Genomic DNA, 13,781 nt, shown 5'->3' on the forward strand with positions numbered 1-13,781 from the left:
GATCATATAACCCACCATTTAAACTGCACAATTCAATGATTTGGGGTATATTTAGAATTGTGCAACCATCACCACAACTAATTTTAGAATATTTTATGTATCTAAAATGTGGATACCACATTTTATGTGTCCACACATTAGTTGACATTTGGGTTGAGCAAACAAGATTTTATCACACACAATGTCCAGCATAGCCACTAGGTGCTAAGAGTATAAAAGTAAATAGGACCTTCCCTTTGAGAGATGTGAGCCTAATGGGGAACTCTATAGCTCAGAGCTCAGAAGAACTTTTTTCCTTGCAAGGGTAGAGAGAAATTGGAAGGATCATTTAGTATTAGGTAGCTACATTGGTGGGTCAGGATGAATTAGAAAGAAGAGAGAAAAGAATTGGGGGAAAATGAAGCGATAACTTTATGGCTAGTTTCTTTGTAAGTATAAAGAATTTACTGACTCTTAAATACAGAGAACAAACTGAGGGTTGCTGGAAGGGAGGTGGGTTGGGGGGGGCAGTTAAATGACTGATGGGCATTAAGGAGGGCACTTGTTAGGATGTGCACTGGATGTTATATGTAAGTGATGAATCACTGGGTTCTACTCCTGATACCAATACTACACTGTATGTTAACTAACTTGAATTTAAATAAAAAAAAAAAAGAATTTACTGATACAGATGTTTCTAAAGATACAATAAAAAATAATCACAAAAATATTTATGAAGAATAAGACATTTAGCCTATATCTGTATTTATCACGTGTATGGTTAAGTCACAAATTGGCAACAGTTCTGCTAATGGAGATAGATATCACAACCTCATATATTGAGAACACCTGTGTGCCAGTTACTATACACTGGAGATGCAAAGATGAAAAGATGACCTTGCTCTTAAGATGCTCACAGACAAATAGGGGAAATAGATAAGTTATTAAGATATAGAATGAAAAGGGCCAAATAGAAGGAAGTTAGAAATACAATGGCTGCCGAGATGAGCAACAGATTAACTTTGACCTAGAGGTGGGGACAGTGGTTTTGGAAAAGCTTCACTGAGGAGATTATTTCTGAGCTGAACTTTGAAGAATAAATAGGAATTCAAGAAATGGACAAGAGATAGAATACAAGTTCAAGTGTGATATAATAGTATGTTTAGCAAACCATGAGTAATATTAGAGTTTAAAGTTCAGAAAATAATCTGCAATAGATAAGGCAAGCGACAACCTGATTATGAAGGATCTTGTGTGCTGTGCTAAAGAGTTTGAACTTTACCCTGTGGGCAATGTGATCAGATTTGTAATTTAGATCATCCTGGTTGCTTTGGAAAAGATGAGCTGAAACAGTGATAGAAACCAGAGAACTAGTTGCGAGATTGTTGTAATGATCCAGGTTGAAGATAATGAGGACTTAAACTACAATTTTAAGTTTTTAAGAGGTAAAATAGATAATTCTTGGAAATCAGGATGTAAAGGATGAGAGGTGTTAAAGATGACTTCTAGATTTGAGTCTTAGGTAGATTGTGTATATGGGATGCTTCTTAAATAAGAAATACAGAAAGAAGATCTGGTTTAGCAGAAAGATGATAAGTTTAATTTAATACAAGTTCAACTTAAAAGGTCTAGGAAACATCCAAATAGTAGTTAGATAGATGAGCTCATTGTTTCCATTCATTGAAATGGCAATGAGAGTCTGAGAAAATTGTTACTTTTCTTTTTCACTTCCTCCTTTCCTTCCTCTCTCCCTCCCTCTCTCCCTCTCCCTCTCCCCTTATATCCTTCTCCCTTCCTTTCTTCTTTTCTTCCTTTTCCTTTCCTTCTTTCCTTCCTCCTTCCTTCCTTCCTTCCTTCCTTCCTTCCTTCCTTCCTTCCTTCCTTCCTTCCTTCCTTCCTTCCTTCCTTCCTTTCCTATCCCCAGGGAGTGGAATCTCTCAGCTCTGTTCTTTATCCCTTCTTTATCACACCATATGGTATTCCTCTTGACTCCATAGCCTTTCGTCTAGTATTATGGAAATAATTTGGATCTCAGGAACACTTGTTATCATTTGTGCCACATGTTTGAGTAAAAGGGAAATGTTTCTCTGTGTCATTCTGAAAGCCTTTGCTGAAAAATATTTAAGAGTCCTTAGAAGTAGAATCCTGGGAAGCCAGTATCAAATTCTGGTCTTAATCTGAGTTATCTCCATTTCCCTATTTTTTTTTTATTTTTAAGTTTATTTGTTTGTTTTGAGAGAGAAAGAGAGAGAGGGCAAGCATGAGTGTGGGAGGGACAGAGAGAGGGAGAGAGAGAATCCCAAGCAGGCTCCACATTGTCAGTGCAGAGCCCGATGCAGGGCTCGAACCCACGAATTGTGAGATCGTGACCTGAGCCAAAATCAGGAGTTGGACGCCCAACCAGCAGAGCCACCCAGGCTCCCCTCCATTTCCCTATTTTAAGGACACCAGAATGTCATCTCTTTGACTGGAATTTTGAGGAATAGTGCGTTAATATATGTGAACATAATCAGGAACAGTTTTTATGAAAGCAATATTGCATTTAGAAGACCATTCATAATTTGGGAGATGATCATTAATAGTCATAATTTTTAGTTATAATAGTATTAGTTATAATTTGTATAGAATTAGAAACTTCATATAGCATCTAGAAGCTAACCTCTTCGATTAATACAATTTAGTTAATTTTGTTGATGTAATGAAATCCTGTGTTCCATAAAATGGAATTGAAAATGAACTCATGGGGGCGCCTGGGTGGCTCAGTCAATTAAGCCGCCGACTTTGGCTCAGGTCATGATCTCGCGGTCTGTGAGTTCGAGCCCCGCGTCGGGCTCTGTGCCAACAGCTCAGAGCCTGGAGCCTGTTTCAGATTCTGTGTCTCCCTCTCTCTGACCCTCCCCCGTTCATGCTCTGTCTCTCTCTGTCTCAAAAATAAATAAACGTTAAAAAAAAATTAAAAAAAAAAAAAGAAAATGAACTCATGTTGTTGATGATGACCTAATTTGTTGAGTGCCACTATATGTAAAAAGTTGTGCTAGTGACTTTGCGTGTGCTATTTTATTTAACTCTCAAGTAACCTTGTGGGGCCAGTATTATCTTCTATTTTATGGAAGATGAAAGCTGTGATATCACAGCTATTAAGTGATAGAGCTGGGATTTAGATCTAAGTTTTTTTAAGTTCTAAATCCATGCTTTTTCATTTATGCTTCACAACCAGATAGTCAAACAACTTGAAAATAATACTATTCTGTAGCATTCCCTTAAGGTTAAAATGAAGGAGGTATGTTTTAGGAGAATATAGGTACAAATACTTAGTCCTACTTTTATAAAGCATCTTCTAGATGCTTTTTTAGAAAGATGTTTTTAAAAATACTATTCATTCTAGCTGGAGACATCTAGAGAGATAAAGATTTTGCTGATCTCTTGTAGTCAAAGAACCTTTGGTTTCACTTTCTGTACTTAGGAGGAATTGAAACCCTAGCCAGGAGGGATAGCTGTATTTGCCTTTTGCCTTGGAATGTACACAGTAATCAGAAAAGATTGAAGAAACAGTTGTAAAAGATAGGATACTTTAATGTATATTTTTAAATTAAAATAAAATTCATATAACATAAAATTTACCATTTAAAGCATTTAAAAATTTTTTTAATGTTTATTTATTTTTGGGACAGAGAGAGACAGAGCACGAGCAGGGTAGGGACAGAGAGAGAGAGGGAGACACAGAATCCGGGCTCCAGGCTCTGAGCTGTCAGCACAGGGCCCGACGCGGGGCTCAAACTCATGAACCGCGAGATCATGACCTGAGCCAAAGTTGGATGCTTAACCAACTGAACCACCCAGGCACCCCAGCATTTAAACCATTTTAAAGTGTACAATTCGGGGGTTTTTAGTATATTCACAGTGTTATGCAACCATCACCGCTATCTAATTCCAGAACGTTTTCATCACCACAAAAAGAAACCCCATATCTATTACAATCACTCCCCATCCCCCCAACCTACCGCTAGCAACCCTACTTTCTAACTCCAGGTGTTTGTATATTTTGGACGTTTCATATAAATGGAATCCTCCCAATAGCCTTTTGTAGCTGGCTTCTTATATTTAACATACTATTTTCAAGGTCCAGCCAGGTGGTAACATGTATTAATACTGCATTCCTTTTTATAGGTGAATAATATTGCATGTGGACATACTGTTTTGTTTATCCATTCATGAATTGATGGACATTTGGATTGTTTACACTTTTTGGCTATTGTGAATAATGCTGTTATTAATATTATTTGTGTACAGGTTTTAAAAAAAAAAAAAATGTGTCTCCAGGGGCACCTGGCTGGCTTAGTCAGTAGCGCATGAGATGCTCGATCTTGAGGTTGTGAGTTCAAGTCCCACGTTGGGTGTAAAGCCTACTTAAAAAATAATAATAAAATTTAAAAATCTGTGTTTTCATTCTCTTCGTTACATACCCATGGGTATAATTTCTGGATCACATGGTATTATATGTTTAACATTTTAAAGAACGGTTTTCCAAAGTTGAGCACCAATTTACATTCACAGCAGCAGTGTATGTAGGTTCGTTTCTCCACATTCTTGCCATCACTGTTAACCGCCTGTCTTTTTTGCTCATAGCCATCCTGGTGGATGTGAAGTAGTATCATTGTGGTTTTGATTTGTGTTTCCATGATGACTAATGTTGTTGAGCATCTTTCCATGTGGTTTTTTTTTTTTTTTTTTTTTTTTTTTGGCAATTACTATACCTTCTTTGGAGAAATGTCTAGATCCCTTTGCCTCCTTAACTCTTCACTGCCCCCTTCTGCCTCCCTTCAATTCATCATGGCCTAACCCTAGATCTTTCAGTTTCTGATAATTCTTTGTTTCTCTTCCTGGACTGTTAACTTGGCCTTCTATAGATTAATGTTGCTAGCTTGATCTGGACTTAATGTAGTGCCCAGTATTTGCTGATGCTCTGGTATATTTCCCACAGCAGCTAGTCCACATATTTTCTGCTTTCCTCAAGCTTTCAGTCTCATTCCAACCTCTCTGTTTTTAATGGTAATTTCATGTCCTTCTTACTATACTGAGAAAATTGAGGGCATCGGTTATAAATTTGTACATCTTTCCTCCTTTACATCTAACATTGGCCTTTTATCACCTTCCCTTTCTTCTGCTTTTAACATTTATTTATTTTTGGGACAGAGAGAGACAGAGCATGAACGGGGGAGGAGCAGAGAGAGAGGGAGACACAGAATGGGAAACAGGCTCCAGGCTCTGAGCCATCAGCCCAGAGCCTGACGCGGGGCTCGAACTCACGGACCGAGAGATCGTGACCTGGCTGAAGTCGGACGCTCAACCGACTGCGCCACCCAGGCGCCCCTTTCTTCTGCTTTTAGAAAAGTGTGATCATTCTTATTTCTAGGGCTAATACCTTCCCCCATCCTGTCCTTTGAAACCATTCCCTGCTATTTCTCTAGACTCTTTCTTCCTGTTATCTATTTTATTCCTTCTCCAGTATTTTCCATCTCTTTGAATCCTTTTCCTCTGTCTTGGACATGCCCAGATCTCCTTAACTTAAAAAAAAAAACAAATAAAAACAACAACAACCCCCCCACCCCAAACCTGCTACCTATCTTTCTGTCCCCTTTAGATACCTTGCAGTTTTTCTCATTTCTGTTTATGAGTACACATATCTAGTGAGAAATTATTACTAATCTATTTCCTTTTCTTCTAATTTTCTTTTTTTTCATTTTTTAATGTTAATTTTATTAAAAATTTTTAAAATATTTGTTATTTATTTTTGAGAGAGAGAGACAGAGTACGAGCAGGGGAGGGGCAGAGAGAGAGGGAGACACAGAACTTGGAACAGGCTCCAGGCTCTGAGCTGTCAACACAGCCCAACGTGGGGCTCCAACTCACAAGCTGTGAGATCATGACCTGAGCGGAAGTCTGACAACCAGCTGAGTCACCCAGGTGCCCCTGCTTCTAATTTTCTTAAAGGCACTGGTGTCCTCACTTTCATTAATATTCTAAAAGGTCTCTAATGATCATTTGAATCACCATGCTCAAAGACTTCTCTCACTTCTCATTTTCTTTGATCTCAACTCCTTTTTTAAAAACTTCTCCATTCCTGCCACTAGTAGTACAATCTAATTTTCTTCAGTTCTAAAACTCTAAAATGCCTCTTTTTCTCAAGTGACAATATTTTTTCTTTTTACCATGTCCTACCTATTCTTCCTTCACAAAATCTGCCACCCTTTCTACTCCCACTGCAACATTTATGGGAAAATCTGTAAGTCCATTTTCTTCTCCCTATAATAACCTCAGAACTGATCTCTTTCTAAGTATGCAAATAACCAGTGGTGTTCTAGTAAAATGACTTACTGGGGAAAAACCCTCTGATATGTAGCACTTGCTGATTTCTGTGGCTAATAAGTTCAGACTACCAATGATTTAATAAATGGCCCACATAATTCCTGAATTTTTAACAACCAGCTTCTGTACACCATTGATAATAACTTTCAGAGACACAATAAAGCTCATCTTTTATCTACATGTACTATTGTTAATAAACATAATTTTTTCTATTTGTTTGATGTATTTTTGCCTGTTTTTATGTATAAATATATACATAAACTTTATTGAGATGTAATTCACATACCATTATAATTCACATGCCCATTTAAAATGTGCAATCCAGTGGTTTTTAGACTATTCAGAGTTGTGCATCCATTATCATATCTATTTTAGAACATTTTCATCACCCCAGAGAGAAACCTGGTACCCATTATCAGTCACTCTCCATTTCTCCCTAACCCTCCAAGCCCAGTATAACCACTAATTTACTTTCTGTGTATAAGTTTTCCTATTCTAGATATTACATATAAATGGAATCATACAATAAGTGGTCTTTTGTGACTGCCTTCTTTCATATAGCATAATGTTTTCAAGATTTCAAGATCCATATTGTAGCATGTATCAGTACTGCATTCCTTTTTATGGCCAAATATCATTTGTTTCTAGAGATATAACTTACATACAATAGAGTGCACAAATCTTAAATGTACAGCTCAATAAATTTTTACATATGTATACCTGTCTTCCCAGAAGACTCTCATGTCCCTGCTCATCAGTATCCACTTTCCCCAATTTCCTCTTTTTCCTCTGGCTTCTATTCATCATAGATTTAGCTTTGCCTGTTTTTTTTTACCTTTATATAGATGGAATCATAGAGTATATTATTTTGTGAATAGCATATGCTTTTAGAAACACACTACAGTTAAGCAACTCATTTGAATACTGACTTTTAGAAGATAAATTGTCTTATCTGTAGAGAAATCTCTCTTAACTACAGAAAACTGTATATTTGTGTCTTTGGTCTATTCTTATCTCTTTTATAAAATGTTCTTAAAAGGGCATCTGCGTGGCTCAGCATGAGCCTGTTTGGGATTCTCAGTCTCTCCTTCTCTCTCTCTGACCCTTCCCTGCTCTCTCTGTCTCTCTCAAAATAAAACACTAAACAAACAAACAAACAAAAAAAGTTCTTAAAAAGGATAACATTCATATGCACATGTCTCTTAAAAATGGGTGTTTTCACTTATCTTTATTATAGCTTTAGCATATCTTAACTAAGCTTATATAAGTGATTTTATTTTTTTATATTAAAAATTTTAATGTTTATTTTTGAAAGAGAGAGAGAGACAGAGACAGAGTGTGAGCAGGGGAGGGACAGAGAGAGAGGGAGACACAGAATCTGAAGCAGGCTCCAGGCTCTGAGCTGTCAGCATAGAGCCCGACATGGGTCTTGAACTCACAAACTGTGAGATTATGACCTGAGCCTAAGTTGGACACTTAACTGACTGAACCACCCTGGTGCCCCATATAAGGGATTTTTAAAAAGTATGTTTTAATTTTAAAATCTAATCTTAAAAATCTGTCCTTATCTGAAAACAAATCAAAGTGATGTTTTCCCAGTCCCTGGATTCAGACCAATCATGATGCGATTTGTTTAGAATTTAAAATTCTAAGTGAACATCACTATAACCCACAGAAATTAAAAGAATTATAAGGGAATGTAATGAACAATTAAATGCCAAAAAAAGTTGACAATTTAAATGAAATAGACATTGCTAGAAAGAGACAAATTGCCAAAACTGACCCAAAATTAAATAGAGAATCTGAATGACGTATCCCAAGTTAAAAAATAAAAATAAAAAAAGTAGTCTTTAAAAATCTTCCCACAATGATAAGTCCAGACCCAGATGCTTCATTGGTGAATTCTTTCAAACATTTAAGGAAGTAATAGCTTTCTATTCTGAATAAATGGTTTCAGAAAATAGAGGAAAAGAAAATACTTTCTATCCCCTTTTGCGAAGCCAAACATCAAAGCCAGGCAAAAAAAAGCACAAGAAAAGATAACTATCGTTCAAAATTTCTCACAAGCTTAGATGCAAAAATCTGTAACAATATATTAACAAATTAAATCCAGGAATATTTAAAAAGATTTATATAACATGACCAAGAGGGATTTCACTCAGGAATGCAAGATTGGTTTAGCATCCTAAAATCAATTAATCTAATACACTATAAGTAACAAAAGACAAAAACAGAATGTGCATGTTTCAGTAATACAGAAAAAGCGTATGACAAAACCCAACACCTATTATAAAAGCTCTAAACAAATTGCAAAAATAAGGGCGGTTCCTCAGCTGATAAAGGCATCTACAAAACATCTAGGGTTAACATAATATTTAATGGTGAAAGATTGGATGCTTCATCCCTAAGATTGGAAAAAAGGCAAAGATCTTTGTCCTTGTTACTTCTATTCAGCATTGTGCTAGAGATTCTAACTAAGGCAACAAGGGATAATAAAAGGAAATTAAAGGCATCCAAATTGGAAAGGAGTAAGTAAAACTGTCTTGAGTCATAGATTACATGATCTCAAATGTAGAAAATCCTCAGGAATCTACCAAAGTGCTAGAACTAATCGTTGAGTTTAGCAAATTCACAAGACATTAGATCAATATACAAAAATCATCTGAAATTACACACAGACACACATTTGCACATATAAATCAACTTGCATTTTTATATACCAGTAAGGAACAATCCAAAAATACAGTGAAGAAAAACAATTCCCTTCATAATAGCATCAAATAGAATAAAATACTTATGAAACAATTTAACAAAAGCTTTTAAGTAGTAGAGTTAAGTTAACTCTGTAGAGGAAAGAGAATTCCTGCATTCTTATTTTAGCTTTGCCTCTGAGTAATTGCATATAACTGATATAATTTATTTGAACCTTGTTTTCCTCATCTGTAAATTGAGGATACTGACTGTTGTACTACTTGCCTCACAGGGCTGTTATGAGCATTAGAACATATTTAAAGTTGGGGAGCCTGGGTGGCTCAGTCGATTAAGCATCCAACTTCAGCTCAGGTCATGATCTTGCGGTCTGTGGGTTTGAGCCCCACATCGGGCTCTGTGTTGACAACTCAGAGCTTGGAGCCTGCTTCAGATTCTGTGTCTCCCTCTCTCTCTGCCCCTCCCCTGCTCACGCACTCTCTCTCTCTCAAAAATTAATAAACATTAAAAAATTTTAAAAAAATATTTACAATGTAAAGCATTATACAGAGATAATCATACTTAATAAAGCATTCAGGAGCTGTTTGCCTTCGCAGTCCCTTAGTTGAAGTGGTAGAAAAATGCACAATAGAAGCTTGGCAATTTCATCACATAGAATAGAGTTGGGTGTTCTGCCATGTGATGGAGGAGCCATCATTCTGGACCCAGTTAGTTGGGACTATGCTTAGTTTCCCAGCCACCTCGCTCAATATTATCCTGAAATCACCAGCAAGATATTTATCTTTCTTTTTTTAAAATTTTTTTTTAATGTTTTATTTTTTATATTTAAGAGAGAGAGAGCAGGGGAGGGGCAGAGAGATGGAGACAGAATCTGAAGCAGGCTCTAGGCTCCAAGCTAACGCCCCATGAGGGGCTTGAACTCTCGAGCAGTGAGATCATGACCTGAGCCAAAGTTGGACACTAACCAACTGAGTCACCCAAGCGCCCCAAGATATTTATCTTTCATATCATGATTTAGCAATTTACCTCTTTGGTAAAAGGTTGCAACTTTCACCTGTCATTTTGGAATGCCTTTTTTCTTTTGTGTGTTATGAGGTTTTAGGAGGAATTTAATCACCAGCATATTGAATAACTGATTGTTCTTTAAAGCTGCCATTTTTTGAGTATTTCAGTCTATACCATTGAATTTAACTTTCTTTTCCTTCACTTTCCTTATCTTAAGGGCTTACAGCAGCCAGCTCCTTTTTCTGATGAAATTGAAGTAGACTTTAGTAAGCCCTATGTCAGGGTAACTATGGAAGAAGCCAGCAGAGGAACTCCTTGTAAGTAAATGCTTAATTATTTTGTTGTTTTACTCTGTTTTTAGCATTCAGTTGTATTTATCAAATATGCACCTACTTTTCTATATTCTTTCCTCAGTTTACCTATAAACTGGGTATAAAAAGGGTAGTTGGGAGAGGGTTTCCTCCTATCTCCCAGCTGTTTTATTTGGGAGTATAACTGCATTCCATAAGATTTCATTTTTTCTTATCATTTTAAGCTTGTTTCCTAGGATGTTGTTACAGCTGTGAGATATAGTGGTACATACTTGCTTCATGGGCTGTTGTCACAACTATGAGGTATAGTAGAACAGAGACAATAGGATATTAGCCTGAGCTGGATTATAACCTTGTTTGTTTTTACAGAGGTCTGAATACTATGTCAGGCTGTCACATTTTTAATAGCCTTGAGAATTGTCCCCCAGATCTCCCTTTCTATAAGTTAATACCCTTGCTAGACACCGCTGAATGTTAGAGGATAAAATATCCCAAGTGGGGAGATGCTTATCACTTAACTTTATCTTTACTGATACAATCTTTTAGGTTTTTTTAAAAACTCACTTTATTATTTTTAAACCCTATACTCTTTTATTTGTATGCTTAGTTTACATCATTAAGTAGCTATTTTTGACTACGTAAGCTATTAATATGTGTTCTAAATACTCTTCCTGTTTTGGACAAGTGGTTTTAGAGATTTTTGTTTTTAATTTGAGTTTTTTCATTTATTTGTTTGTTTATTTTTGAGAGAGAGAGGGTGCAAGTGAGCAAGGGGCAATAGAGGGAGAGAGAGAATCCCACAAGGGGCAGAGCGAGCGAGAGAGAGAGTGAGAAGCGGGGCTCACTTGAAACGGGGCTCATGCTTACCCCAAGTGGGGCTCGTGCTCACCTGAGGTGGGGCTTGATCTCACCCAATGTGGGACTCAAACTCAGGAACTGTGAGATCATGACCTGAGCTGAAGTCAGATGCTTAACCAGCTGAGCCACCCAGGTGGCCCAGTTTTAGGGATTATTTTAAAGAGAAGCTTCCTTGGGTATTTGTTAGAAATACAAAGTCATATAGGCAGCTGTCCTTACTTATCTGTAAATTCTCCAATTCTTTTTTTCAATCCTTTTTTGGTTCTTTCCATTACTATGGTAAGTGTTCTGTCTACTCTGTAAATGTGGGCCTAGACTCAAACCCAGGTAAACACTAAGGAATAAGAGGCAGTTACAGCCACAAATGTATACATTTCCAATATGTAGAAGATATTTGTGGTTACTTCTTAATAGTGTTAGTATATTTGTTCTCTGTTGTAATGGAGGAGTAGCAAAATATGAATAGATATAGATGCTGGACAGTTCCAGGGCAGGGAGCCCAGTACTCCTTAGCTAAATCATGGCTGTATGAAACATAGTTTTTGAGTCCTCAGAATTCCAGATAATGCTTTTTTTTTTCCAAAAGTGTTTGTATATGTCTCATGTTGATCACAGCCCTTCTGATTCATGATGTGGCATTTTAGGCTTGGTTCCCCTTGAGTAATAAGCAGGTTGATGGGGCAGGGTAAAATGACAACAAGGAAAAACAGGGTATGTGTAACAAGGCATAGTGGTGTCAGATCAGAGTTCGAAATGCCATCAAACAGTTCAAGGATCATGTTCAGATGTGATAGCAGAGCATGTTGAAGGCAAGAACTTTTCGTGTGCTCTCTAATAACACACATTCAGAATGTAGTACCTCACATTACCCAGCTTGTTGTTAGTCTACCCACAAATCATTTGTGGTCAATAAAATGTATGTGTACTTGAAGCTTATAATTCACATGCACTAATTTTTAACAATTTTAGAATTAATTCATAGAATTTTATAAGTCATTTTTGAGATCATCTACTTAATCGTCTCATTATATAAATGAAGAAATTAAATTAAAGTCCATAGAAACTAAGAAGTGAAAGGTCCCCTGTAGTAAAACCAATAATTAGTGATAGAATTGAAACTAAAACCTAAGTTTTTCCATCTTCATGTTCTTTTTACCCTGGAGTGGTGCTGCTCTTTGTAGACATTAGTTATAAATAATAGAAGGCCATCGGCAAACTGATTGCATTTTAGGTGGAACAGATAGTCACACATTTGCTTATAAAGTTTGCTGGTCTAGTTTGATCTCCAGTATTTCTCCTATATCTGATTCTGCCTGTTCAGTTTTATGTTTAATAACCAAGGGACTATTCATGCCAGTATTGGACAAGGAGTAAGCCAGGGGGGCATCCTTCCCTCCACCATGTTTTCATTAGGGAGGTTAAGGACTCCCTTAAAGGAGTTGGTAATAATCTAGGAGAAAACTCACCACCCAGAGAAAAAAACAAATATAGCTTGAGAGAAGATTATTCCTTTAGGAAGATGAAAGAAAAAAATCAGCAATGTGTTTTCTAGGAGAAAGGAAAAGAAGTCAAAGTTGGAAGGGCAACAGAATCTGTTAGAAACAAAATGTTTTGGGGATAGGTATTTGAGAGAATATATTAAAAGACACAATAAATTGAAAGCCACGTTTGTTCTGCGTAAGGAGAACATATATTTATTTAGTGCAAAGACTATAATTTATATTAAAAACCAGGACCATCTTGAAAGTGAAAGGGGGTTGCTCTTATTAATATGCTGAAACAACAGATGTAAATCAGATGGTTTGGGTATCCTGGCCAGTAGCCACTTGGGAAAAGAATGGGTAACTTGTACTTAGTCCTCAGATTTTCTCCTTAACAGTGATCTTTCTGGCCATTTGCTTACTATACCCGCCCAGGTTTGCCAAAGACTTGGGGGTAAGTCATAGGGAATTGAGAGGCCGGGTGGCTGAGAAAACACTGAAGAGGGCAAGGAGCACATCTGGAGTTGGTCCGAGAAGGGGTTTGGTGGTGACTTGGCCTTATATGGGATGATTAACCCTGACAAACAGCCCGTTGATCAACAGTATTTGGTACTACTTCCACCATCCTGGAAATGTGTTTATGGCGCTAAATCCCCCTCATCTCACTTTGCCCTTGTTGTATGCTAATGTCAAAGAAACAATAACAAAGTATTCTTAATCTTTGTGTTCTATCCTTTGTCTTTTAGGATCAAAAAAAATGAGATCATAGCCACTCTGGACTTGTTTAGGAAAGATGGATTTCTAAGATGTAGAAGAAAGATTATGCTCCTCAGGTTTTGTTGTGTTTTGCTTTGTTTTATAGATGAGGAAACTGAGTGTTAAAGAGGTTAAGATTATAGAGGAAGGAGGCTGGTCGTTAAGTTTGAGCTATAAGCTTTTTGACTCTTAAATCCATTATGTTGTTTTTCATTGTATTGGTGTATCTATTTTATTTAAAAATTTCATTTCCTGTATTACAAAACCAATACATTTCCATAGCCTAACATTTACAAAATACATTAAGGGTATAGAG

General features: G+C 36.8%; 1 protein-coding gene across 2 annotated transcripts in view; it reads left to right on the plus strand.

The window, feature by feature from the left end:
- The window catches only part of PCYT1A (phosphate cytidylyltransferase 1A, choline), a 51,338-nt gene that overhangs the window by 24,033 nt on the left and 13,524 nt on the right, over positions 1-13,781 (plus strand). For both annotated transcript variants that reach the window (XM_086675117.1, XM_025913342.2), the window contains exon 3: positions 10,277-10,376. In XM_086675117.1, the coding sequence (XP_086531243.1) occupies positions 10,277-10,376 (100 nt within the window). The remainder of the gene's footprint in view (positions 1-10,276; positions 10,377-13,781) is intronic.

Source organism: Puma concolor, chromosome C2 (genome assembly GCF_028749965.1).
Source record: "Puma concolor isolate L17-30 chromosome C2, mPumCon1.1.hap2, whole genome shotgun sequence".
NCBI classification, from domain to species: domain Eukaryota; kingdom Metazoa; phylum Chordata; class Mammalia; order Carnivora; family Felidae; genus Puma; species Puma concolor.